The sequence below is a fragment of the Oncorhynchus mykiss genome, chromosome 19, assembly GCF_013265735.2.
Source record: "Oncorhynchus mykiss isolate Arlee chromosome 19, USDA_OmykA_1.1, whole genome shotgun sequence".
Classification (NCBI taxonomy): domain Eukaryota; kingdom Metazoa; phylum Chordata; class Actinopteri; order Salmoniformes; family Salmonidae; genus Oncorhynchus; species Oncorhynchus mykiss.
Window position 1 is genome coordinate 49,128,458 of NC_048583.1, and position 26,926 is coordinate 49,155,383.

Here is a 26,926-nt window from a genome sequence, read left to right on the forward strand (position 1 = left end):
CTTGCACCTGCAAACTGTGAATCCTAACTACTGTCACCTTAGTGACTCATCATCATACCTGACAATAGCAAATATCATACTGTATACATTTCCAATAAGCCAGCCGCAGCCCAAGTGATGTACCCTAATTCACATGGGAAAACATCTAGTCTTGCTGCTAGCGATCAGTGGCAAACAAACAAACCTCACAGTGTGCACTTGTAGATCATTATTGTCCCAGATTGTGTTGTTGAATACTTGGCTTTTCTCAATGTGTCCTCAACACCCAAGCATTACATAACATGTTTACCCAGGTTTTCTTCTCAGCTTCTCACTGAGAGACTGAAACTGACTATTCAAACACTGCTGCCTACCTGCCTCCCTTCCCTAGCTGAGCCAATCTCTCCTTTGACAGCTTGCAAGGCAAGCGGGTAAAACCACTGCCCACCACCACCGCTACCACTGAGTATAGTCTACACAGACAGATAGCAGCAGCACATTGCATGGCTGGCGGCTGCTCACAGGAGTGTGTGTGATCGTGATGCACTGTAAGTGTAAGAGATCAGCCTGGCATGCATTTCAGAGTTTGATGCCTCACAAAAAGGGCTTTTTTTCTTCCTGGAAAGTTCCCATCTCTCACTATCCTAATCCAGGACAAAGTTGTGCACATGCAGCAGCAACCAGAGAGAACAGTGGTGTTGGTGAACAATCATTCAAATGAGTTTATTTCTAGGAATGATTCAGGGGAAAATGAGTAATTGCTAATAATTCAAAAAGTAGTACATTATCTTTCCTAACAAAATCATCTATCAAAATTCCTCAACAATGGATATGAAATTAGACTGATCAGTCATACAGCAAATTCGAGGTAAGATGCTGAGACCCACCCATTTCCCAACTGACTTAATCTATGGGTATGCTTAACACGCAAATCCATGAGCTGCCAACATTGCTAACCCAACACACTTATACTTTTCTAATAGACTATAACTATGACATGAGAGGTACATTATGATAAAAAAAAACAATTACCTTCTTCAGAACTGACATTCTAGTTAATTCCTCCTCCTCAAATTCTGTTCACATACTGACGTTCCCAGCGAAGTTTAGAGGGTGCCCGCATTCCAAACTAGGCTCACTCTGGTCCTGATGCTGAGCTATTTGATATTCACATCGCGGTGTCCATGCGCTGCTGTCAAACCCTTCTTCACAGCTGGCTTAGTTTGCGCATGTCGATGGAGTTGATGTTACTGGATGCGACCAGAGGGGAAGCTGTTGGTCAGGCTACAGACAGCCACGGTTTCATGCAGGCAGTTCCTTCAGAGAGGAAGAAGCGAAGCAAGAGGTATGACTGGGCCCAAAATCTGTATTCTCCAGCAGGTGCCGTTTTTTGTTTTTTTTCGCTCACCAAGCAGATTTTGTATGGAGATCAACGAGTGTTTCAAATTTGGTAATCAAAAAATGTAATGGCTTATTTGCTACGTGAGGCTTATTTGATCGAATACAAGTTTCGTAATGGTTAGGTTGTTAGGAGTGTACTGATATAAGTAGGACACTTGACATTCCGGAAACTCTGAGAAAAAAAAACATTTTATATCGGAGTTGTGCCTGTGGTTTGCACGCTTATCTGCCCTCTCATTGGCTAGAATGGTCCCACCTGATCTTGCCTCTTCTCGACTGCCTTCCATTTTTGAAGACATTTCATATTGTTAGAGCGGCCACTTGAGTATCTGGTCAATATGGATCATCTTTGGTTCTTTCCTCATGTGTGGATGATTGAGGTTGCAGCTCGTTTGGATGTTTTCTGTCGCGGCTGTGCACATAATGATATTTAGCGAAATTATTTCAGTCGTAACGGAGCATGATTTGTCAACGCAATGTTGCAAATGATGGGGTGTCGTTACAAAAGTTCATAACAAAGCTGCAAAACATCAACTAGCAGGGTGCCAGTAGCTAGCAATGCTAACTAGCTAGCTGGTAACATTACCGTTAGCGTTTTTCACAAGTGTGTTTTATCTAATGTTACATTCTAGTTAAATATAGTGATATGGCACATAGGAAAGAAGGTAAGTACTTTTTTACGTCTTGTCGTTGCTGAAACATTAAACGCCAGATGTAGCTAGGTTTTACTAGTCTGTACTTATAGCTAGTTTACCTGTCCCGCTAGCCAGGCAGGCTACTCTCGCGCAACTCATTGAGAGTTAACAAACGCCAAAGTTGACCGATCAATCCCGCGTGTTTTTGTGATACTTTCTCTGATGTATAACGTTACATCAGCGAAGGTATCACAAAAACACGCGGGATTGATCGGTCAACTCGTTTTCCGTTTCGTTTTTGTAGGTTTCTGATATTAATAAGGTATTTATGCTTTGTGAATTTTACTTTGATCTATCAACTACTAGTTGTGATTACATTTCAATTGAAATTGCGTAATTAGCAAAACATGTATTTATACCCTAGATGGCTTGTACTTGACATTGGCAGCAATGTGGAATTAAAGTTAAGAATGTCAACTACGTTTCAGTATTCCAGTCTAAAGTTCTTCAGAGGCTGTACCCCTTACCTCCCAAGCTTGAGAAAGAACCCAGCTCTTCACCCCCTGAGTTTGTTCTCGACAAGTCCTCTGTGAAACAGAAAGTAGGCCTAGAGGAGGGCACTATCACTGGTAAGTAGAGTAACATATTTCATTAACTGAGTTATGCTCAATTGAATTAGAAATATTGTCCCCGGAGCTAAGCGAAGTGAGACATCACACACTTTTTATTATTTCCAAATAAGTTGGTGTCACAGTCCGGAAATTATATAGCCTACAATACAATCACCTCCAAACCAATCGCCAAGCACTTACAGTATAGCTAATGTACTTTCTTTCTCATTTGCTCTGTGTCTCAGGAGATGGAGGGATAATACCATCCTCGACCCAGCCAGGCAGACGGATGTACACAGTCGTAGCTCCCCCTGCAGAATACAAGACAGTTGCAGAGGGATCTGTCACGCTCTCTCAGCCAGCATGCATAAATACTGTGCAAGACCCAGCTGGTAAGAGGGCTATAATCTTACATTTATGTACTGTAGTGACAGAGATGTGCCATAAAGCAGGGGATTTACTGGAAGGGGCTCTCCTCAGTTCCTCTGTCCAGCTCAGTGTTACCATCACTCTCCTTTATTGTCTTTTCCAGTCCAGTTGTGGGGAGATTAAAGCGGGAACAAATATTTTTATCCAAGACCTTAGTTGATAAATGTGAGATGGTTGTGTTGAGTGTACTGATGATCAAATCCCATCTGAATGCAATCTGTGCCAAATGGATCAGACCACCCACTGTTATTCACATTTGATGCTGTGTGTTTTCAAGGTCAAATGTTACTATTACAGATATGTGGTGATTATCTAAAGGTATATGGCTTATGTGAGCACTCATTGAAACCATTTTAGGCTCAACAGTTGACATTGATTCACAACAGAACTGATCATTTTGTGTTATATGATCAGTAAACTTAAAGGTGCAATATGCAGAAATCGCTCCACCATTTTCTGGTTGCTAAAATTCTAATAGTCTAATTTCAGGTTATGTGACAAGCAATGTGTAGAGAATCATTGTACCATCTAAACCTCTGAAATATCTTTTAAATAACCAAAAATATTGTATTTTCAGCTGTTTGAAGCTGGTGTACAAAAGTAAAAGATGCAAAAACTAAACGTATGAACGGGAAGCATAAAAATAGTGCATATAGAACATATCTACCTCTGACTTGCTTTCAATGAGAATGAAAGATCTATAACTCACATTTCTATAAGATTTTGTTAGTATCATCCAAAAGTTACATATTGAAACATTAAGATGTAATTCAGCACATTCCATTTGTTTTAGTGAATGTTTCCCTGGCATCAAACAGCTGGCTGAACAACCTGCTCTAAGCCGTCCTGACAGGATATCCACACTACTAACCCAGTCCATTTCATTCAGTCAGCATCTGCCTGCCAGAGAGGTAAATGGGTTTAGGCTACCTGACAGAAACTGATTATATTAGTAGTTGACAGTAGAGAAATTAGCCTTGGGAAACACCTTCATTTGTGTACACTGAGTAGGTTGTACCGGTATTTCCACTTTACCTGCAGAAAATGTCTCATTAATTGGAAGACAATGTATGTTTTTCTAGAAACTCAAGAATTTATGACTTCGAAGTAGCTATACTTACTTGCCTGTTATAATGGACTAGTCAGCAATTTAGGCCTATTGGTGCTTTCTCTTACATACTTGGTCATCAGATAGCTGGGTTCATGTATATGCACTTTGTGACTTCTGCTGATGTATAAAAGGCTTTCTAAACACATTTAGATTATTTTAGAAGTAGTACAAATTAGCAATTAGACCTAGTCTTGTAGCAGTACGGGTGGAATAGGGGAGTGGTTTTTAGCTTCTTTCTGCAGTCCTGAAATGGTCTGTGTGAGCAAATGTTTGCGGCTCTGTGCTACGCTTGCAGGAGGTATCTGTTACCATGGAGAAAGCAAAGTACACCATGACAACCTCAGTCATAAATGTTTTTATTTTTTGGTTACAAGTCCTTTAACATTTAGCTGGGCAAGGTGTCTACCTTGAATAATGTCTTAAAATGCTTTCATGTAGATCAGCTGCTAGGTCTGTACACATGAAGCAGTTCTGCCCTAATTACCATCTAGGCCTAAGAAACAAATGAAGTCATCGTAAATATTGCATATTTTAAAAGGCCAATTTATGGGAAAATCTGACATGACCATTTAGTCACGGTAATTAGTCTTCTCCAAGCTCTGATGCTGCTGATGGTCATTAGTAGCCTACCAAACCTGCTAACTGCCCAGGACTCAGCACTCTATTGTCCCACTAATCACAAATGCAAATATAATCACAAATCGAATCAAACACTTCATGAAAGCTCATGTTGCACAACATTTCTGTAGTCTATCGAATTGTGTTAGAGAACCAATTGATGGCCTCTATTAAGAAGATAGCATAGTTAACTCTATTACACTGTCTTTTCCAGCTACTGTGTGAGTAGTTTTGGGCCTGTGTTCATGTCACAAGGAATTTGTTTCAAATTCCTTCAACCCCCTCCCAAGGCCTTGCATATATTAGAAAGTGTGAAGTAAGTGACCAAACTAGCCAAGACTGATATCTTAGCAGTGACTTTGATGTACTCCGAGACAGTGGATGACCTTACTATTGATCCCTCCTGCCAACATTACTATAGACTCACGTAGGGCTGACCCCATTTAGTCGATTGTTTGGTCGATAGGTTGTTAGTCGACCAAGATTTCTTTAGTCAGTCGCAAATTGATAATTCTTTCCATGGTGCACAAGACACCTGTCTTATTCATGCCTGTCTCAGTAGACTAATCCATTGAAGGCACAGTCCATCACTAGACGTGGTATACTGAAATTGTATATGGTTATATTATGTAAAAAATAATGGGGCAACACTAGTGTGTGTGTGTGTGTGTGTGTGTGTGTGTGCTTTCTCGCGTTGGATAGCAGTCACTGTCCGTGGTACTGAAACATCTGTGTGTCGTTGAAATGGCACATGTTTCTATGGACATAATAGCAAAATTAACCAGCATTTTGTTGTTGAATTGTCACCTTTTCCTAGATCATGTTGCTATGTGCATAATAGCCAAGTTAACCCGGCATATTGGTGTTGAAAACAATGCGGCGGACAGCAGCGGCGTGAGAAGACGAGAAAAACATTTAAGTAGCGTTAGGTCAAAACTAACAATTAGATGTCGACCGATTTTAATCTGAATGGCCGATTTAATTAGGGCCGATTTCAAGTTCTCATAACAATCAGATTTATTTTAACTAGGCAAGTCAGTTAAGAACACATTCTTATTTTCAATTACGGCCTAGGAACGGTGGGTTAACTGCATCGTTCAGGGGCAGAACGACAGATTTTCACCTTGTCAGCTCGGGGGATCCAATCTTGCAACTGTACAGTTAACTAGTCCAACGCAATAATGACCTGCCTCTCTCTCTCGTTGCACTCCACAAGGCCTGTTACGCGAATGCAGTAAGCCAAGATAAGTTGCTTGCTAGCATTAAACTTATCTTATAAAAACAATCAATCATAATCACTAGTTAACTACACATGGTTGATCATATTATCTAGCGTGTCCTGCGTTGCATATAATCTGACTGAGCGGTGGTAGGCAGAAACAGGTGCGTAAACATTCTTTCAAACAGCACTTTTGTGTGTTTTGCCAGCAGCTCTTTGTTGTGCGTCAAGCATTGCACTGTTTATGACTTCAAGCCTATTAACTCCTGAGATGAGGCTGGTGTAACCGAAGTGAAATGGCTAGCTAGCGCGCGCGCTAATAGCGTTTCAATCGTCACTCGCTCTGAGCCTTGGGGTGGTTGTTTCCCTTGCTCTGCATGGGTAATGCTGCTTCGATGGTGGCTGTTGTGTTGCTGGTTCGAGCCCAGGGAGGAGCGGGGAGAGGGACGGAAGCTATACTGTTACACTGGCAATACTAAAGTTCCTATAAGAACATCTAATAGTCAAAGGTTAATGAAATACAAATGTTATAGAGGGAAATAGTCCTATAATAACTACAACCTAAAACTTCTTACCTGGGAATATTGAAGACTCATGTAAAAAGGAACCACCAGCTTTCATATGTTCTGAGCAAGGAACTGAAACGTTAGTTTTCTTGCATAGCACATATTGCACTTTTACTTTCTTCTCCAACACTTTGTTTTTGCACTATTTAACTTCTTGCTCCTACTTGAGACGCAGATGTCTCAAGTAGGCACCTGGAAATGCAAATGCACTACGCTAAATGCTAAATGTACTCGTTAAAACTCAAACGTTCATCAAAATACACATGCAGGGTATTGAATTAAAGCTACACTCGTTGTGAATCTAGCCAACAAGCACACAGCACACCAATAAGTGATTTATTGCACAACAATCAGATTTTTAAAATGCTTTTCGGCGAAAGCATGAGAAGCTATTATCTGATAGCATGCAACACCCCAAAATGCCTGAATGCGACGTAAACAAAGATTTAGCGTAGCCGGCGCTACACAAAACGCAGAAATAAAATATAAAACATTCATTACCTTTGACGAGCTTCTTTCTTGGCACTCCTATATGCCCCATAAACATCACTATTGGGTCTTTTTTTTCGATTAAATCGGTCCATATATACCCAAAATAGCCATCTATGGAAGCTGTGTAATTCAGAAAAAAACATTGTTTTAAAACGCTGCGTCTTTTTTTTAAATTAAAAAAGTCGACGATAAACTTTCACAAAACACTTGGAAATACTTTTGTAATCCAACTTTAGGTATTAGTAAACGTTTATAATCTATCAAAATGATTACAGGGCGATGTGTATTCAATAGCTCCTCGTCTTCAAATCAATGGCTGAAAATGTGCACTTCAAAACATCCTAGCGGAGACCGGAAGAAATGGAATCCAGTTAGTTAATTAATTTTGTGCCCTTTTAACAATCCATGAAAGTGACGCATGGATATTATTTTTAGCTTTCAGTGAGCAGTTTTTCTTGCGCTTTTCAATGAAACACACAATCTGTTATAGTCACAGCCGTGATTTAACCAGTTTTAGAAACTTCAGTGTTTTCTATCCACACATACTAATCATATGCATATACTATATTCCTGGCATGAGTAGCAGGACGCTGAAAAGTTGCGCGATTTTTAACAGAATGTTCGAAAAAGGAGGGGGTAGGATGAAGAGGTTTTAAACCAAATTGAACATGTTTCATTATTTACTTGAGGCTAAATTGATTTTATTTACGTATTATATTAAGTTAAAATAAGTGTTCATTCAGTATTGTTGTAATTGTCATTATTACAAATAAATAAAAATCGGCCGATGTATCGTGTTTTTTTTTTTGGTCCTCCAATAATCGGTATCGGCGTTGAAAAATCATAATCGGTCGACCTCTACTAACAATGCCACTCAGGAACATTCACAGTCTTCTTAGTAAGCAGCTCCAGTGTAGATTTAGCCTTGTATTTTAGGTTATTGTCCTTTTGTAAGGTGAATTCATCTTTCAGTTTCTGGTGGAAAGCAGACCCTGGTAGATGCGTAGCTCCATTATGTTCATTTTTTATCCTGAACTCCCCAGTCCTTAATCCTTAACGATTACAAGCATACCCATAACATGATGACGCTACCACTATGCTTGAAAATATGGAGTGTGGTACTAATGTATTGTTGGATTTACCCCTCATATAACTTTATTTTCAGGACAAAAAGTGAATTGCTTAGCCACATTTTTTTGCCGTATTACTTTGTCTTGTTGCAAACAGGATGCATGTTTTAGAATATTTTTTTTTATGTACAGACTTCCTCCTTTTCATTCTGTCAATTAGGTTAGTATTGTGTAATAATTACAATGTTGTTGCTCCATCTTCAGTTGTCTCCTATCACAGCCATTTTAAACTATGTAACTGTTTTAAATGTCACCATTGGCTTCATAGTGAAATCCCTGAGCGATTTCCTTCCTCTCCGACAACTGAGTTAGGAAGGACGCCTGTATCTTTGTAGTGACTGGGTGTATTGATACTAATTTCACTTGGATAGTGTAACTTCACTATGCTCAAAGGGATATTTAATTTCTGCTTTTTAAAATGTTTACCCATCTACCAATGGGTGCCTCTCTTAGTGAGGCATTGGAAACCTCTCTGGTCTTTGTGGTTGAATTGTGTGTTTGAAATTCACTGCTAAACTGAGGGACCTTAAAGATAGTTGTGTGGGGCACAGAGATGAGGTAGTCATAACTTACATGAACTCTGTATGCAATAGTGTTATGTGACTTGTTAAGCAAACATTTTCTCCTCAGTGTATTTAGGCTTGCCATAACAAGGCGGTTGAATATTTGACATTTCAGCTTTTAATTTTTTATGAATTTGAAGAACATAATTCCATTTTGACATTCTGTGTGTGTGTGTGTGTGTGTGTGTAGGCCAGAGACAATCTAAACGTAATCCGTTTTAAATTTGAGCGTCGATGGGTGTGAATCCTTTCTGGAAGCACTGTATCAATCAGTGAGGCTGTTCTATCGTTTGTTCATGTCATCACACAGCATATGAGTCATTCATGCTTTGAAATGCAATCAAAGATTTTTGTTTTAGAATTGAATAACAAAGTGAGCTTTGAGTAATTAGCCTAAACGGTAAATAAAACGCAGTCCACGAATGCATGTAACTTTTTTGTTAGTCTTTATATGTAACGGCTATATACACTGAGTATACCAAACATTAGGAACACCTTCCTAATATTGAGTTACACCCCCCTCCCCCTTTTGCCCTCAGAACAGCCTCAATTTGTCAGGGCATGGACTCTACAAAGTGTTGAAAATGTTCCAACTGGGATGCTGGCCCATTTTGACTCCAATGCGTCCCACAGTTGTGCCGAGTTATCTGGATGTCCTTTGGGTGGTGGACTATTCTAGATGCACACGGGAAACCCTGGTACCTACTATGATACCCTGTTCAAAGGAAATAAAATATTTTGTCTTGCCCATTTACCCTCTGAATGGCACACATACGCAATCCATGTCTTAATTGTCTCAAGGCTTTAAAAAAACGTATTTTAACCTGTCTCCTCCCTGTCATCTACACTGATTGAAGTGACATCAAATAGGGATCATAGCTTTCACCTGGTCAGTGTGAGTCATGGAAAGAGCAGGTGTTGTTATTGTTTTGTATACTTGGGTGGGCGAGGGTGTGTGTATACACTCAGCAAAAAAAAATAGGTCCTTTTTCAGGACCCTGTCTTTCAAAGATAATTCGAAAAATCCAAATAACTTCACAGATCTTCATTGTAAAGGGTTTAAACACTGTTTCCCATGCTTGTTCAATGAACCATAAACAATTAATGAACATGTACCTGTGGAATGGTCATTAAGACACTTAACAGCTTACAGACTGTAGGCAATTAAGGTCACAGTTATGACAATTTAGAGAACACTAAAGAGGCCTTTCTACTGACTCTGAAAAACACCATAAGAAAGATGTCCAGGGTCCCTGCTCATCTGTGTGAATGTGCCTAAGGCATGCTGCAAGGAGGCATGAGAACTGCGGATGTGGCCAGGGCAATTGCTACAGGGAGACAGGACGGACAGTTGATTGTCCTCGGAGTGGCAGACCACGTGTAACAACACCTGCACAGGATCGGTACATCCGAACATCACACTTGCGGGACAGGTACAGGATGGCAACAACTGCCCGAGTTGCACCAGGAACGCACAATCCCTCCATCAGTGCTCAGACTGTCCGCAATAGGCTGAGAGCGGCTGGACTGAGGGCTTGTAAGCCTGTTGTAGGGCAGGTCTTCACTAGACATCACCTGCAACAATGTCGCCTATGGGCACAAACCCACCATCGCTGGACCAGACAGGACTGGCAAAAAGTGCTCTTCACCGACGAGTCGTGGTTTTGTCTCACCAGGGGTGATGGTCGGATTCACGTTTATCGTCATTGCAGGCAATCTCAACCCTGTGTGTTACAGGGAAGACATCCTCATGTGGTACCCTTCCTGCAGGCTCATCCTGACATGACCCACCAGCATGACAATGCCACCAGCCATACTGCTCGTTCTGTGCGTGATTTCCTGCAAGACAGGAATTTCCGTGTGCTGCCATGGCCCGCGAAGAGCCCGGATCTCAATCCCATTGAGCATGTCTGGGACCTGTTTGTCTCAGTTGTTGAATCTTGTTATGTTCATACAAGTATTTACACATGTTAAGTTTGCTGAAAATAAATGTAGTTGACAGTGAGGACATTTTCCTTTTTTGCTGAGTTGTGTAGGTGACTTCGGGATGCTGGCCTTCTAGGCAGAGTTGCAAAGAAAAAGGCATATCAGACAGGCCAATAAAAATAAAAGATTAAGCTGGGTAAAAGAACACACACTGGACAGAGGAACTCTGCTTAGAAGGCCAGCATCCCGGAATCACCTCATCCCTGTTGATGTTGAGATTGGTGTTTTGCGGGTACTATTTAATGAAGCTGCCATTTGAGAACTTGTGAACCGTCTGTTTCTCAAACTAGACACACTAATGTCCTTGTTGTCTTGCTCAGTTGTGCACCGGGGCCTACCACTCTTTCTAATATGGTTTGAGACAGTTTGCTCTGTTCTGTGAAGGGAGTATTACACAGCGTTGTATGAGATCTTCAGTTTCTTGGCAATTTCTCGCATGGAATAACCTTCATTTCTCTGAACAAGAATAGACTGACGATTTTCAGAAGAAAGGTCTTTGTTTCTAGCCATTTTGAGCCTGTAATCGAACCCACATGCTGATACTGAACTAGTCTAAAGAAGGCCGGTTTTATTGATTCTTTAATTTCAGCTGTGCTAGCCTTTTAAAATGATACTTGGATTAGCTAACACAAAGTGCAATTGGAACACAGGAGTGGTGGTTGCTGATAATGGGCCTCTGTACACCTATGTAGATATTCCATTAAGTCCGGCTACAATAGTAATTTACAACATTAACAATGTCTGCACTGTATTTCTGATCAATTTGATGTTATTTTTAATGGACAAAATGTGCTTTTCTTTCAAAAACAAGGGAATTTCGAAGTGACCCTGTACTTTTGAACGGTAGTTTGTATCCAGTCAACAGTTTGGACACCTACTCATTCAAGGGTTTTTGTTTATTTTTTACTACATTGTAGAATAATAGTGACAACATCAAATCTATGAAATAACACATGGAATCATGCAGTAAACAAAAAAAGTGTTAAACAAGTCGGTCTATTTTGGATGCTTCAATGTAGCCACCCTTGACAGCTTTGCATACTCTTGGCATTCTCTCAACCAGCTTCACGAGGAATGCTTTTCCAACAGTCTTGAAGGAGTTCCCACAATTGGGTTGATGATCGGGTGGTTGTGGAGGCCAGGTCATCTGATGCAGCACTCCATAACTCTCCTTGGTCAATAGCCCTTACATAGCCTGGAGGTGTGTTGGGTCATTGTCCTATTGGAAAAACAAATGATAGTCCCACTAAGCGCAAACCAGATGTGATGGCGTATCACTGCAGAATGTTCTGGTAGCCTTGCTGGTTAAGTGTGCCTTGAATCCTAATTAAATTACTGACTGTCACCAGCAAAGCACCCTTCACACCTGCATCATGGTGGGAACCACACATGCCGATATCATCCATTCACCTACTCTGGGTCTCACAAAGACATGGAGGTTTGAACCAAAAATCTCATTTGGACTCATCAGACCACCAAGGACAGATTTCGACCAGTCTAATGTCCATTGTTTGTGTTTCTTGGCCGACGCAAGTCTCTGCTTATTGGTGTGCTGTAGTAGTGGTTTATTTGCAGCAATTTGACCATGAAGGCCTGATTCACAGTCTCCTCGTAACTGTTGATGTTTTTGTTACCTGAACTCTGAAGCATTTATTTGAGCTGCAATCTGAGGTGCAGTTAACTGTAATGAAACTATCTGCTGCTGCAGAGGTAACTCTAGGTCTTCCTTTCCTGTGGCAGTCCTCATGAGGAATTTTCATCATGCTTGATGGTTTTTGCAACTGCACTTGAAGAAACTTTCAAAGTTCTTAACATTTTCCGGATTGACTGACCTTCATGTCTTAAAGTAATGATGGATTGTTGTTTCTCTTTGCTTATTTGAGCTGTTCTTGCCATAATATGGACTTGGTCTTTTGCTAAATAGGGCTACCTTCTGTATACCACAACTGATTGTCTCAAACGCATTAAAAGCGGGAAAAAAGTCTGCAAATTAAGGCACATCTGTTAATTGAATTGCATTCCAGGTGACTACCTCATGAAGCTGGTTGAGAGTATGCAAAGAGTGGCTACTTTGAAGAATCTATTTTGATTTGATTCACTTTTTTTTTTTTTTAGCTTACTACATGATTCCATATGTGTTTCATAGTTTAGATGTCTTCGTTATTATACAAACAACTTTTGGCTGGTTGTGTGTGGACCTCTTGACTGTATCCACATTTTGTTACATTACAGCCAATTTCTAAAATGTATTAAATAAAATTACATATCAATCTACACACAAATCGAAAAGTTATTTTAGAAATGTTTGCTAACTTATTACAACTAAACAAGGTATTTATTTACAAATGTAACAGTCCCATTGCTATGAGACTCAAGTGAGCTTAGGTCAATCCTGTTTCCATTGATCATCCTTGATGTTTCTACAACTTGGAGTCCACCTGTGGTAAGTTCAATTGATTGGACATGATTTGGAAAGGCACACACCTGTCTATAAGGTCCCACAGTTGACAGTACATGTCAGAGCAGAAACCAAGCCATGAGCTCGAAGGAATTGTCCGTAGAGCTCCGAGACAGGATTGTGTCAAGGCACAGATCTGGGGAATGGTACCACAAATTATGCAACATTGAAGATCCCCAAGAACACAGTGTCCTCCATCATTCTTAAATGGAAGAGGTTTGGAACCACCACGACTCTTCCTAGAGCTGGCTGCCCGGCCAAACTGGGCAATTGGAGAAGGGCCTCGGTCAGGGGGAGTGACTAAGAACCCGATGGTCACTCTGACAGAGCTCCTCTGTGGAGATGGGAGAACCTTCCAGAAGGACAACCATCTTGTTAGATATTACTGCACTGTTGGAACTAGAGACAAGCATTTCACTACACCCGCAATAACATCTGCTAAACACATGTATGTGACCAATAACATTTTAGTAAGAGGCATATAACAGCCCACTTGGAGTTTGCCAAAAGGCACCTAAAGACTCTCAGACCATGATGAAACCAAGATTGAAGACTTTGAGCTGAATGCCAAGTATTATGTCTGGGGGAAACCTGGCACCATCACTACTGTGAAGTGTGATGGCTTCTGAAAACCTGCTCCAGAGTTCCAACAGGACAATGACCCTAAGCACACAGCCAAGACAACAGTGGCCTCGGGACAAGTCTCAATGTCCTTGAGTGGCCTAGCCAGAGCCCGGACTTGAACTCTAACAAACATCTCTGGAGAGACCTGAAAATAGATGTGCAGCAATGCTCCCCATCCAACCTGACAGAGCTTGAGAGGATCTGCAGAGAATAATTGTGTGTGGGGGGGGGGGTATATATTTAATTAGAACAGAGACACTGGTACTTAATTTATTTAGTGTTTAGATTTTGTTCCAAATGGTCAGAAAAAATATTGTAATTGTAACACTATTCACAACATTTTGTTCCTATACCCTCCTTTTTCTTGATCTCCAATAGTTTCCACAACTAAGTCAAATGTCTTCCACACATCTGACTTTCCGTTCTGAGCAACCAGTAAACATTCTCCAGGTTAGTTTATTTTTCACCACCTCCGCATCCATTTTGCTGTCAAGTTCGGTGTTTGATATAATCAATTTATTGATGTGATTGATAGGCTATAGATCAGGCCCTATTGGTCACGTGCATGAGATGCTTACATGTTTCACGTAAAGAGAGCAAGGATTGAGGAAATAGATAATGTTTTTCCTAAACAAATCAGGGATTTCGATAACTACTTTTGTCAGTGAATCAAGTAAGAAACGAAATAGCTGATATGTTGCAGCTTCAGCACGGACAGTGCGAAAAAATACTTGCAGTGCTCTGGTGCCTTTTTCGCTGCAGCAGGGAGAAGAGTAAGACCACATTCACCAGTTACACAGGCGTACCCTGTCATTTTGGTTTTAACAGCATGGCCATCGGGCTCCTTGAGTCATTTGTGTCTTAATTATTTAGTCAAACAGTGCTTGTGAAGCATCAGACAAGCTCAATGCATATAGTGGATTTTATTCAAACACATAGGGTGTGTCCTATATGGAAATATACACGTTTAAAAATAAGACTATTTTGTTGTTGGAGACAGCCCTAGACCCATTTCCCGGCCATGTCTCCGGCCATGTAATTAAAGTTATGTGCGCAGTCCGTCATCAGAAATCTCTTTGTTTACATGCAAGTTAACAAACAAGTAATCAGATGGTTATCACAGATGTCATCAGACGATTTAAAAAAAAAAAAATTACCCCGTTTTCTCCCCAATTTTGTGGTATCCAATTGGTAATGACAGTCTTGTCTCATCGCTGCAACTCCCGTACGGACTCGAGAGGTGACGGTTGAGAGCCGTGCGTCCTCCGAAACACAACACAACACAACCCAACCAAGCCGCACTGCTTCTTGACACAATGCCCACTTAACCTGGAAGCCAGCCGCATCAATGTGTCGGAGGAAACACCCTACACCTGGCGACCGTGTAAGCGTACACTGCTCAACATGCCACAGGAGTCACTAGTGCGCGATGGGACAAGGACATGCCTGCAGGCCAAATCCTCCCCTAACCTGCACGACGCTGGGCCAATTGTGCGCCACCCCATGGGTCTCCCAGTCGTGGCCGGCTACGAAAGAATCTGGACTCGAACCCAGAATCTCTTAGTGGCACAGCTAGCACTGCGATGCAGTGCCTTAGCCTCCCAGGTGGTGCAGTGGTCTCAGGATTTATTACCTAGTAAGTTAGCGAGGCAAGGTAAATGGAGCTAGATCAATCCAGAATAAGAATAGTTGTTGAACATGGCTAATCCCATCAGTCTTGCGTGTTTTCATGGTTATCACTCACTCTTAAATATGTCAAGGTCCTGATACCAGCATTAGCTATCCTGCTACAGAGCTTTTTGATGTCGGGATGCGAGCGCATCACTCTAACGACATTTGATGGTAAATAGAAAATGGCTCTGGTTTGATCCCTAACCATCAGACTACCTGACCACTAGAGGGAACACTGACTCGCATTCCTTTGACTGCAGTTTACCTGTTGAACAGTCCAAGTCATGATAAAATGGACTGTGTGTGCATGTCCATCCTCCTTCAGGACATCCTGTGTCTTTGAGAGACTATTTATTGAGCTGGTCCTTGCTGAATCACATTTGCTGCATTATGCACCTTTTATCAAGCCATGTCTGCTTTGCCCCACATCTGTTGCAGCATTCACTTATTGCCACCAACAGTAAATTGCTTCCTACATGCTTATTATGATTCGTTTTATGGAAATGCTGTGAATAATCATCACTGGTTGTTTATTTGTGATGTTTCCAATTTCTATCTTTCACAGCTGGAAATTGATACATAACACAACCTTTTTTTTAAAGATACTCTCTCTCACTCGCTCTCTCTGCACAGCTGGCCATATGGTGGCAGTTTCTCTTTAAGACCAAAAAAAAAAATCTCTTGAAACTGCTTAAAGTCTAGAGAAAGAGAGTGGTGTGTGTGTGCGCATGTATGCTCTGCAGTAGGGGGTACTGGAGTGTATAGACTGTAGTTGGGTTGCTAAATCCCAGACAGCCTCTCCACCCACCAGTTACCCTGGGGAACAGCCACCACACTCTGTGTGTGGACAGGGGCCCAGCTTTCCCACGGGAAGGTGAAACAGTCAGCTTTTGACTTCAGTGCTCTGAGCCCCAGAGAGCCTTCCAGAGAGAGGCATCAATCCAAGCGGTGCTGCTTGGCTGAATATGCTGGCTGAATAAACTTTATCTGCTACCAAATAAACAGTCTTTTATGTCAAAGATGGGATAGGCATGGTGTTTGAAGGTGGCTGATTCCAAGTGCTATGAAATGGATATTAGTTATGAATATGGATCACAGGGACTGACTTACCATAGCGCAGCACCACAGCTAGATTAGACTAGCTTGTGAAGTTAACAAGCTCTCACTTTTTCTTGTTCCCTTCAGATGAGAACACTCATGAGTCTGAAGGAGAGGGAGAAAGACAACGACTGAGGAGAAGAAGAAAGAGGAAGGGAACAACAGCTCCAGGAGGAGGGACAGTCGCGGGACAGGCTACAGACTCCAACCCTGGGGATCCAACCATGGCTCCGACCCCCACAGAGGAGAAAGGAGAGCGGCTCAGCAAGAACAAGAGGAGGAAGCTAAAGAAGAAACGCCACAAAGAAAAGCTCCTGTCTCTGGGTCTGATGCCCCGCGCTGCAGCTCTGGAGTTCACCTACCAGAGAGAGGGGAATGGGGAGGAGGAGGATGAAGAGATGAGGCAGGGAAGAGCAGCTGAAGTGATGGACTTCCTAAGGACCACACAGGAGATCTACGTGTCTGATCGTGAGTATCATACCAGGGCTGCTAATCAACCCAGATACGGTCACTCACAGCCTAGGCCAGAGCTCTCCAACCCTGTTCCTGGAGATTTATCCTCCTGTAGGTTTTGTCTCCAACCCCAGTTGTAACTAACATGGTTCAGATGATCAACCAGCTAATTATTACAATCAGGTGTGATAGATTGGGTTGGGGACTGGAAACCTACAGATCAGTAGTCTCCAGGAACGGGGTTAGTCTGGCTCAGTCTTCCTAAGAGCTGGCCAAATGTAGTGCACTATATAGGGCAAGTGTTTTTTTTTTTTTTTTCTTCAAGTGCTGAAGCATAGTTTATTTTATATCCTTCATATTGTCAGAAAAATGAATAATTTGAGGAGCAGTGTGTAGAGCACAACCCAAAAAATGGTCCCAACTTGAGGACCATGGGGGATTTTAAGGTCTGAGGTGTTTAGGTTACTTCCTCATGAGGTGTTTAGGTTACTTCCTAATGTACAGGCTCTGTTGTCTGGTCTGGCATAATCCCCCCCTGACTTGCCTTCGGAAGAAATTCTCCTGTCCTTATTATGCACCTCAGTCTCAACATAGACCTGACGATTGTTAAGGTATTAGACATTTTGCTGTTGTCATATGACTGAATTGCCCACATCCTGCTTAGCACATTCCCATTCAGTAATGGATATTTGAAAGGTTGGTGGAGTAAGAGCATCTCTTCTTTCCTCACACTCTCCAGGCTCATTGCCTGCAGGCAGGCTCCATGTGTCCTCAGGGGTAGTGGAGGGCCTTCTGACCAGCCTGTCCAATGGAACATTCCCCCCTCCTGTTTTGGCCCAACTCCACAGCCTCAAGTCCCTGGTGCAGCAACAGGACACGGAGAGGCTTGCCAATGCTCTGCAAGAGCTCCAGAACAGCTCTACCATGTCTCCTAGTGAGTAGTCTTATCTGGTTTTGCCTTAACTATTCTTGTCTGAGCTCACCTGTCCATACTAGAGGTTGACCGCATGGCTGATTTTTAATTAGGGTCGATTTCAAGTTTTCATAACAATATGTAATTGGCCTTTTTGGATGCTGATTACATTGCAATCCACGAGGAGACTGCGTAGCAGGCTGACCACCTGTTACGCAAGTGCAGCAATAAAATGACTTTGGCTGCAAGGAGCCAAGGTAAGTTGCTAGCTAGCATTAAACTTATCTTGTAAAAACAACATCAATCTTCACATAATCACTAGTTAACTACACTTGGTTGATATTACTAGGTTAGCTAGCTTGTCCTGCTTTGCATATAATCAATGCGGTGCCTGTTCATTTATCATCGAATCACCGCCAACTTCCCCAAACGGGTGACGATTTAACAAAAGCGCATTTGTGGGGGAAAAACACAATTGTTGCGCACATATACCTAACCATAAACATCAATGCCTTTCTTAAAATCAATACACAGCGAATTCATGTTCGCGGGCAATATTAACTAGGGAAACTGTCACTTCTCTTGCGTTCTTTGCAAGCAGAGTCAGGGTATATGCAGCAGTTTGGGCTGTCTGGCTCGTTGCGAACGGTTCCGTATTTCACTGAAAGAATAAGCGTTTTCTTTTTGAAATTATATTTTCCAGATTTGACCATATTAATGACCAAAGGCTCGTATTTGTGTGTTTATTATATTTAAGTATGATTTGATAGAGCAGTCTGACTGAGCGGTGGTAGGCAGCAGCAGGCTCGTAAGCGTTCATTCAAACAGCACTTTACTGCGTTTGCCGCAGTTCTTAGCAATGCTTGATGCACAGCTCTGTTTATGACTTCAAGCCTTTCAACTCCCGAGATTAGGCTGGAAATACTATAGTGCCTTTAAGAACATCCAATAGTCAAGGGTATATGAAATACCAATGGTATAGAGAGAAATAGTCGATGCGTCATAATTCCTATAATAACTACAACCTAAAATTTCTTAACTGGGAATATTGAGGACCACCAGCTTCCATATGTTCTCATGTTCTGAGCAAAGAACTTAAACGTTAGCTTTTTTACATGGCATGTATTGCACTTTTTCTTCTCCATCACTGTTTTTGCATTATTAAAACCAAATTGAGCGTGTTTCATTATTTATTTGAAACTAAATTGATTTTATTTGTATTATATTAAGTTAAAAATAAGTGTTCATTGTTCATTCAGTATTGTTGTAGTGTTCATTGTTCATTCAGTATTGTTGTATTGTCATTATATAAATAAATAAAAATCGGCCAATTTTAATCGGTATCGTTTTTTAAAATATATATCCTCCAATAATTGGTATCGGCGTTGAAAAATCAATCGGTCGACCTCTAGTCCATACTACCAGTCGCCTAATCATACCTGCCCTCGTCTGGCCATACTAGCATGCCTTACCTATACATGCATGCTCTCCCCTATCCAAACACAAACCAGTTTGACAGTCCCCAGTATCTCCTGCCACCGGGTGTTTTACTCAAGAGCTGCCAGGAGAGCAGACTTTGTACGGGTCTGGAAATTGTGAATGACATGGTCTCAGGTGTGTGTTTTGGGCCAGTTCAAATCTAACTGATAAGATCAGTGGTGAACTGGTTGGCCCTCGTGCAGAGTATTATACGACTGTCCTGTCCAGGGGATTCAGGGCACGGCTGAGCAGGTGGTCATAGTGATGCTCAACTCTCTGCCAAGGCAACACTGAAGAGGAAAACAAACTCCAGTCCAGACCTGTGATCACTTCCCACAGTGGACTCTATAGACCAGGGATCATCAACTAAATTCAGACTCAGGCCGATTTTATTTATTTATTTATTTTTCTTCGGTTGATGGTCGGGGGATCAAAACATGATTTGTAGACTGCAAATTGACTGCAAGAAGATATATTTGACTAGAACATAATCATTTCAACTTGCTTACTTTTGTATATGATCACGTGTTTGTGTGTGAATACTTGGGAACAGATTTCCAAAATGAAAGTCACTTGGAGCTGATTTCCTGGTGTTTTTAGACTTATGTCCAACAATAAAAATGTAACACTTGGGTGGTCAAATAACGCCACCAGTTTGGGAACCCTAGTATAGACTATAAACTAAAACCACAGCTTATTCCTGCTGGTCCCTCCACCTGCTCCTCAGATGTGGACAAGCTTTGTGGATTCCCCCAAAACGTAATTAGTCATTTAAAGGTCCAATGCTGCCGTTTTTATCTCAATATCAAATCATTTCCGGGTAATAATTATGTACCTTACCGTGATGGTTATGAATTGAGTGTCAGAAATAACTTCTTAGCAAAGAGCAGTTGTTCACGCAATAATTTTTCTCGGACTGTCTGGGAGTGGTCTGAGTGGGAGGGGAAATCTGAAAACTAGCTGTTATTGGCAGAGAGGTTTGGAACTCTTTGTTATTGATCTATTAACTAATTTACTGCCTGGTGATGTCCCCACGCTGGCCAAAACTCCATCCTACAAAAAAAGGCTGAAATTTTAGGTGGTGTTCTCAAACAGCGCATTCACTAAAAGGACATTTTATAATTTTCCCAGTATTATTCCAACTAACTATAGCTAAACAAATGGAATTGGCCACCAGTGGAATAAAGCCAGCTGTTTCTGTCCAGCCATGCTTGAGCCCAGTAAGCCTGCTGTGCTGTTGGTTTAGCCTGTTCTGTGAAACGGTCAAGTCTTTTCCACAGTTCCCTGGAGCTTCTCTTCAGCTCAGAGAGAGGCGGAATCAATTGACCACCAGGGCAGTGCTAAACCATATCCCACAGCTTACATTTCACTGTTCTACCCAACACCTCTGTCGGCGATGGCGTCTGCTGCTTGCCTGTTGCCAGTTTTATTTGATGACTTTCATGCACTTCCCCTTTTTAATTTGGACTCTTAATAGCACGGTTATATAAAAGACACAGCCCAGGGGGAAAGGGCAGCTGTTAGCAGTGAGGTACTGTAGGTGACGGGAATCAAATCAAACTTTTTGTCACGTGCGCAGAAAAAAACAGGTTTAGACTTGAAGTGCTTCCTTACGAACGAGCCCTTCCCAACGATGAGTTAAAAAATAATTATACAAATTGTAACACAAGGGGAAAAATGCAGTAGAATTAAGCTATATACGGGGAGTACCAGATCGATGTGGAGCTATATATCTCTGGGACTGGTAGCACACCTGGTGAACAGGTTAGGGTTCCATAGCTGCAGGCAGTACAGTTGAAACTGGAGCAGCAGCACGGCCAGGTGGACTGGGGACAGCAAGTAGTCATCAGGCCAGGTAGTCCTGAGGCATGGTCCTAGGGCTCAGGTCCTCAGAGAGAGAGAGAGTATACTTACATTCACACAGGACACCGGATAAGACACGAGAAATACTCCAGATAGGACACACTGACCCTAGCCCTCCCCGACACACAAACTACTGCAGCATAAATACTGGAGGCTGAGACAGAAGGGGTCAGGAGACACTGTGACCCGATCCGATGATAACCACGGACAGGGCCGAACAGGCAGGATATAACCACACCCACCTAGCCAAAGCACAGCCCCCACACCACTAGAGGGATATCTTCAACCACCAACTTACCATCCTGAGACGAGGCCGAGTGTAGCCCACGAAGATCTCCGCCACGGCACAACCCAAGGGGGGCGCGCCAATCCGGACAGGAAGATCACGTCAGTGACTCAACCCACTCAAGTGACGCACCCCTCCTAGTGATGGCATGGAAGGGCACCAGTAAGCCAGTGACTAAGCCCCTGTGATAGGGTTAGAGGCAGAGAATCCCAGTGGAGAGAGGGGAACCTGCCAGGCAGACACAGCAAGGGCTGTTTGTTGCTCCAGTGCCTTTCCGTTCACCTTCACACTCCTGGGCCAGACTACACTCATAGGACCTACTGAAGAGATGAGTCTTCAATAAAGACTTAAAGGTTGAGAGTGCATCTCTCACATGGGTAGGCAGACCATTTCCAGGGCGTACCAGTACCAGATCACTGTGGCGATATTTACAGGGAGTACCAGATCAATGTGGAGCTATATACAGGGAGTACCAGTACCAGATCAATGTGGAGCTATATGCAGGGAGTACCAGTACCAGAACACTGTGGAGATGTATACAGGGAGTACCAGTACCAGATCACTGTGGAGATGTATACAGGGTGTACCAGTACCAGATCAATGTGCAGGGGTATGTATATATGTACATGAAGGCAGGATAAAGTGACTAGTCATCAGAATAAAGAACAGAGTAGCGGCAGGATATTCTTAGTGTGAAAGTGTGTGTCAAATCAAAAAATGTCTGTCACATGCGCCGACTACAACGGGTACCTTACCGTGAAATGCTTACTTAGAAGCCCTTAACCAACAATGCAGTTAATAAAAAAACAAGTGTTCAAGTATTTACAAAAATGAACTGAAGTAAAAGAAAAATGGGAAAACAATTTAAGGAGCAACAATAAAATAACAGGAGCAGGGCTGTATACAGGGGTACTAGTACGAAGCCAATGTGCGGGGGCACAGGTTAGTCCAGGTAATATGTACATGTAGGGAGAGAAAGTAACCTACACTTAGATAACAGAGTAGCAGCAATGTAGAAGGGCGGGGCAATGCAAATAGTCCGGTTAGCCATTTGATTAGCAGGAGTCTTATTGCTTGGTGGTAGAAGCTGGTAAGAAGCCTTTTCTACCAAGACTTCGGCGCTCCGGTACCGCTAGTCTGTGACTAGGGTGACTGGAGTCTTTGGTCATTTTTTGGCCTTTCCTCTGACAATGTCTGGTATAGAGGTCCTGGATGGCAGGAAGCTTGGCCCCAAGAAGTGATGCAACCAGTCAGGATGCTCTCGATGGTGCAGCTGTTGAACTTTTTGAGGATCTGAGGACCCATGCCTAATCTTTTCTGTGTGGGTTTTGTCTGTGTATGCACTGAGTATACAAAACATTAAAAGCACCTGCTCTGTCCATGACAGACTGTCCAGGTGAAAGCTATGATCCCTTATTGATGTCACTTGTTAAATCCACTTCAATCAGTGTAGGTGAAAGGGAGGAGACCGGTTTAACCTGTTGCGACGAGCAATCCCGTATCCGGGATCCTATTTATAGCCTCAAGCTCATTAGCATAACGCAACGTTAACTATTCATGAAAATCGCAAATGAAATGAAATAAATATATTAGCTCTCAAGCTTAGCCTTTTGTTAACAACACTGTCATCTCAGATTTTTAAAATATGCTTTTGAACCATAGCTAAACAAGCATTTGTGTAAGAGTATTGATAGCTAGCATACCATTAAACCTAGCATTCAGCATGCAACATTTTCACAAAAACAAGAAAAGCATTCAAATAAAATCATTTACCTTTGAAGAACTTCAGATGTTTTCAATGAGGAGACTCTCAGTTAGATAGCAAATGTTCAGTTTTTCCAAAAATATTATTTGTGTAGGAGAAATCGCTCCGTTTTGTTCATCACGTTTGGCTACCAAAAAAAAACGAAAATTCAGTCATCAAAACGCCAAACTTTTTTCCAAATTAACTCCATAATATCAACTGAAACATGGCAAACGTTGTTTAGAATCAATCCTCAAGGTGTTTTTCACATATCTCTTCGATGATATATCGTTCGTGGAAGTCTGGTTTCTCCTCTGAATCACATGGAAGAATACTTGCAGCTGGAGATTACGCACCAATTTCGACGCAGGACACCAGGCGGACACCTGGTAGTCTCTTATGGTCAATCTTCCAATGATATGCCTACAAATACGTCACAATGCTGCAAACACCTTGGAGAAACGACAGAAAGTGTAGGCTCATTCCTTGCGCATTCACAGCCATATAAGGAGATAATGGAAAACAGCACATCAAATTTTGCTCACTTCCTGTTTGAATCAGTTCTGTGGCACTCTCAGATAATGTTTTTTCTTTCCAAAGCTGTCAATTACATGCATAGTCGAGCAGCTTTTCGTGACAAAATATCTTGTTTAAAACGGGAACGTTTTTTATCCAAAAATTAAGAGCGCCCCCTATCTCGAAGTTAAAGAAGGATTTTTAAGCCTTGAGACATGGATTGTGTATGTGTCATTCAGATTCTGAAAGGGTGAGGACAAAATATCTAATTTCCTTTAAACTGGTATGGCAGTAGGTGCCAGGTGCACCGGTTTGTGTCAAGAATTGCGACGCTGCTGGGTTTTTCACACTCAGCAGTTTCCCGTGTGTATCAAGAATGGTCCACCACCCAGCCAGCATGGCACAACAGTGGAGTCAAAATGGGCCAGCATCCCTGTGGAATGCTTTTGACACCTTGTAGATTTCATGCCTCGACAAATTGAGGCTCTTCTAACGGCGTATACTCAATGGATATAGTCTTGAGTGTGCATAGTCCGTGTAACCATTTATATAACTATTTAGCAGTCTTATGGCTTGGGCATAGGAGCCGTCTCAGAGCCTGTTGGTTTGAGAGCCGGTGCTCCGGTACTGTTTGATGGACAGTAGCAAAATGAACAGACTTGGTTGGCTGAAGTCTTCTGCAATTTTTTTCAGGCCTTCCTCTAACACTGCCTCATAGATGTCCTCGGTGGCAGGGAGCTCCGCCCCAGTGATGTGCAGGGCCGTCCGCACCACCCTCGACCGCACTTTGCGGTCGATGGCGGTGCATTTGCCATACCAAATAGTGATGCCGTCAGACAAGATGCTCTTGATGGTGCAGCTGTAGAATTTGAGGATCTGAGGGCCCGTGCCAAATCTTTTCAGCCTCCTTAAGGGGGAAGAGGTGCTGTCGTGCCCTCTACACGACTCTGCGTGTGTGTGTGGACCATGTTAAGTCCTTAGGGATGTGGACGCCAAGGAACTTGAAGCTCTCGACATGCTCCACTACACCCCTGCTGATGTGAATGGGGAAGTGCTCTCCCCTCTCACCTGTAGTCTACGATCAGCTCCTTTGTCTTCCTGACATTGAGGGAGAGGTTGTTCTCTTGTCACCACACTGCCAACTGTCTGACTTCCACCCTGTAGGCTGTCTCCTCAACGTAGGTGATCAGGCCTACCACCGTCAGCTAACTTGATGGTGTTGGAGTCATGCATGGCCACGCAGTCTTGGGTGAACAGGGATTACAGGAGGGGACTAAGCAAACACCCCTGAGGGGCTCCCGTGTTGAAGGTCAGTGTAGTGGAGGTGTTGTTGCCTACCCTCGCCACCTCGGGCTGGCCTGTTAGGAAGTCCAGGATCCAGTTGCAGAGGGAGATGTTCAGTCTCGCGCTTGGTGATGAGCTTATGGGGGACTAGGGTGTTGAACGCTGAGCTGTAGTCAATGAACAGCATTCTCACATTGTTATTTCTCGTCTTGTCCAGGTTGGAGATGGCAGTGTGAAATGCAATGAGATTGTGTCATTTGTGGACCCGTTGGGGTGGTATGCAAATTGGAGTGTGTCTGGGATCTTGTCATGACCAGAACTTGAAAATTACAGATGTGAGTGCTACAGGGTGATAGTCATTTAGGCAGGTTTTCTTGGAGCTCTTGGGAACAGGGACAATGGTGGTCAGCTTGAAACATGTTGGGATTACTGACTGGGTCAAGGCGAGGTAAAAAATGTCAGACAGGTACAGTACTAGACCTAGACCAGGATAATTAGTTGTCCTCATCACTATGGAATGGCAGTAATGATCTCATTAAATAACTGTTAGTCCACTCACTGTTCCTAATTGCAAACAAACTAATGTAACGTGTGTCTCGTCTTTCCAGGTGAGGCCACTGCAGTTGTGTCCTTATTTCAGTACTGGATCACAGACATCCTGCCCCTGCAGAGACCGGAAGACAGGCCAACCAACAACACAACCTTCCTAGTTGAACCAACAAACACCGCTTAGACTTTCCTAGATGTTCAAGGTTTTAAACAATACTACTGATGGAAAATGTATCTCAATCATACATTGTGTGCCCACAACCACAACTGTTTGATAAGACCACTACATACAAATGTTCTTAAAGATGCTACCTGTCATGACGTTGCCCTCTTTGGGTACAGCAAGCCTATCCCCCTCTCCCTGCCTCCTTCAACTAGGCTGCTGTGGTCAGAGAGAGGTCGTAAATTCCCGAGAAGACCCTGCCTCATGGCCACAGTATAAGAGACGGAGTGAATTTTCATAGAGAACAAAGGAATTTCTTCCACCTCACAGAACTTGAGGTCCGAACAAATTTCATGTTCCGGACAAGGTATAAAAGATCGGTGAAGAATCCAGCTATGAACTGGTCCATTTGTTACATTTTGGGGAAGCTCATGGGAGACGGTGTGGCCACATTGCCATAATGCTGTTTATATAATAGCCTCAGATATGAGGTTTTACATCTAATTGTTGTATAAGATGAATGAGTGAGTATGATACTGTGTGTAAAATTGTGTGATGTGATTTTGGACTGTTTAATGAAGGAAACTCAAATTCCCTTTTGAGTTAAACTAAATACGAGGACTGCCCCTGAGCCCAGTTAGGGTCAGGCATCCTGGGACAGCCCTTTTCTGCAATTCCAAATAAAACCCAACTTTGAGAAATTATCACCAGACCATGTTTTCTTCCATTACGAGGGTACAAAGGTTGTAGACCATTGCTGAATCTTTTAACCATGCCATGTGGTTAAACTCTGACTATCGATACCAACAGAATAAGAACAAGTCTTTGATATTAATTACTAGTCTGCAGCTAGGAATTCGGTATCATTTAACGCAAAGAACGACAACCGCTGAAACATCCATTCAATAACGAATGAATGTCACTCTGAACAATCCACTCTAACCACATGAGAGAGGGAGAGAGACAGACAATTCTACAAAAGAAACAAACTTTTCACCAGCGATCAAGACGACACACTGAGCGTCTATATATATATATATATATATATATATATATATTGATTGCAATTGTTCCCGAATGAGCGA

General features: G+C 42.4%; 1 protein-coding gene across 4 annotated transcripts; it reads left to right on the forward strand.

The window, feature by feature from the left end:
- Positions 1–1,212: 1,212 nt before the first annotated feature.
- LOC110498053 (glutamate-rich protein 1) lies at positions 1,213–26,545 on the forward strand. Of its 4 annotated transcripts, none has more exons than XM_021574617.2 (6): positions 1,213–1,324; positions 2,504–2,644; positions 2,872–3,018; positions 16,679–17,059; positions 17,784–17,978; positions 25,738–26,545. In XM_021574617.2, the coding sequence occupies exons 1-6, from the start codon at positions 1,234–1,236 to the stop codon at positions 25,860–25,862; spliced, it is 1,080 nt and encodes a 359-aa protein (XP_021430292.2). In that variant the 5' UTR covers positions 1,213–1,233; the 3' UTR covers positions 25,863–26,545. The 4 variants fall into 4 exon arrangements, with proteins under 4 accessions (XP_021430292.2, XP_036810885.1, XP_036810884.1 ...); XM_036954989.1 differs by lacking the exon at positions 1,213–1,324 and adding an exon at positions 1,387–1,429; XM_021574618.2 differs by lacking the exon at positions 1,213–1,324 and adding an exon at positions 1,666–2,045.
- Positions 26,546–26,926: the final 381 nt, after the last annotated feature.

Excerpts from the sequence above, each read along its gene's own strand:
- LOC110498053 (XM_021574617.2), top strand. The coding sequence starts at position 1,234 with ATGCGACCAGAGGGGAAGCTGTTGGTCAGGCTACAGACAGCCACGGTT. Across the intron at positions 1,325-2,503 it reads AGGAAGAAGCGAAGCAAGAG|TATTCCAGTCTAAAGTTCTT; the intron begins GTATGACTGGGC and ends ACTACGTTTCAG. Across the intron at positions 17,060-17,783 it reads GGAGATCTACGTGTCTGATC|GCTCATTGCCTGCAGGCAGG; the intron begins GTGAGTATCATA and ends CACACTCTCCAG.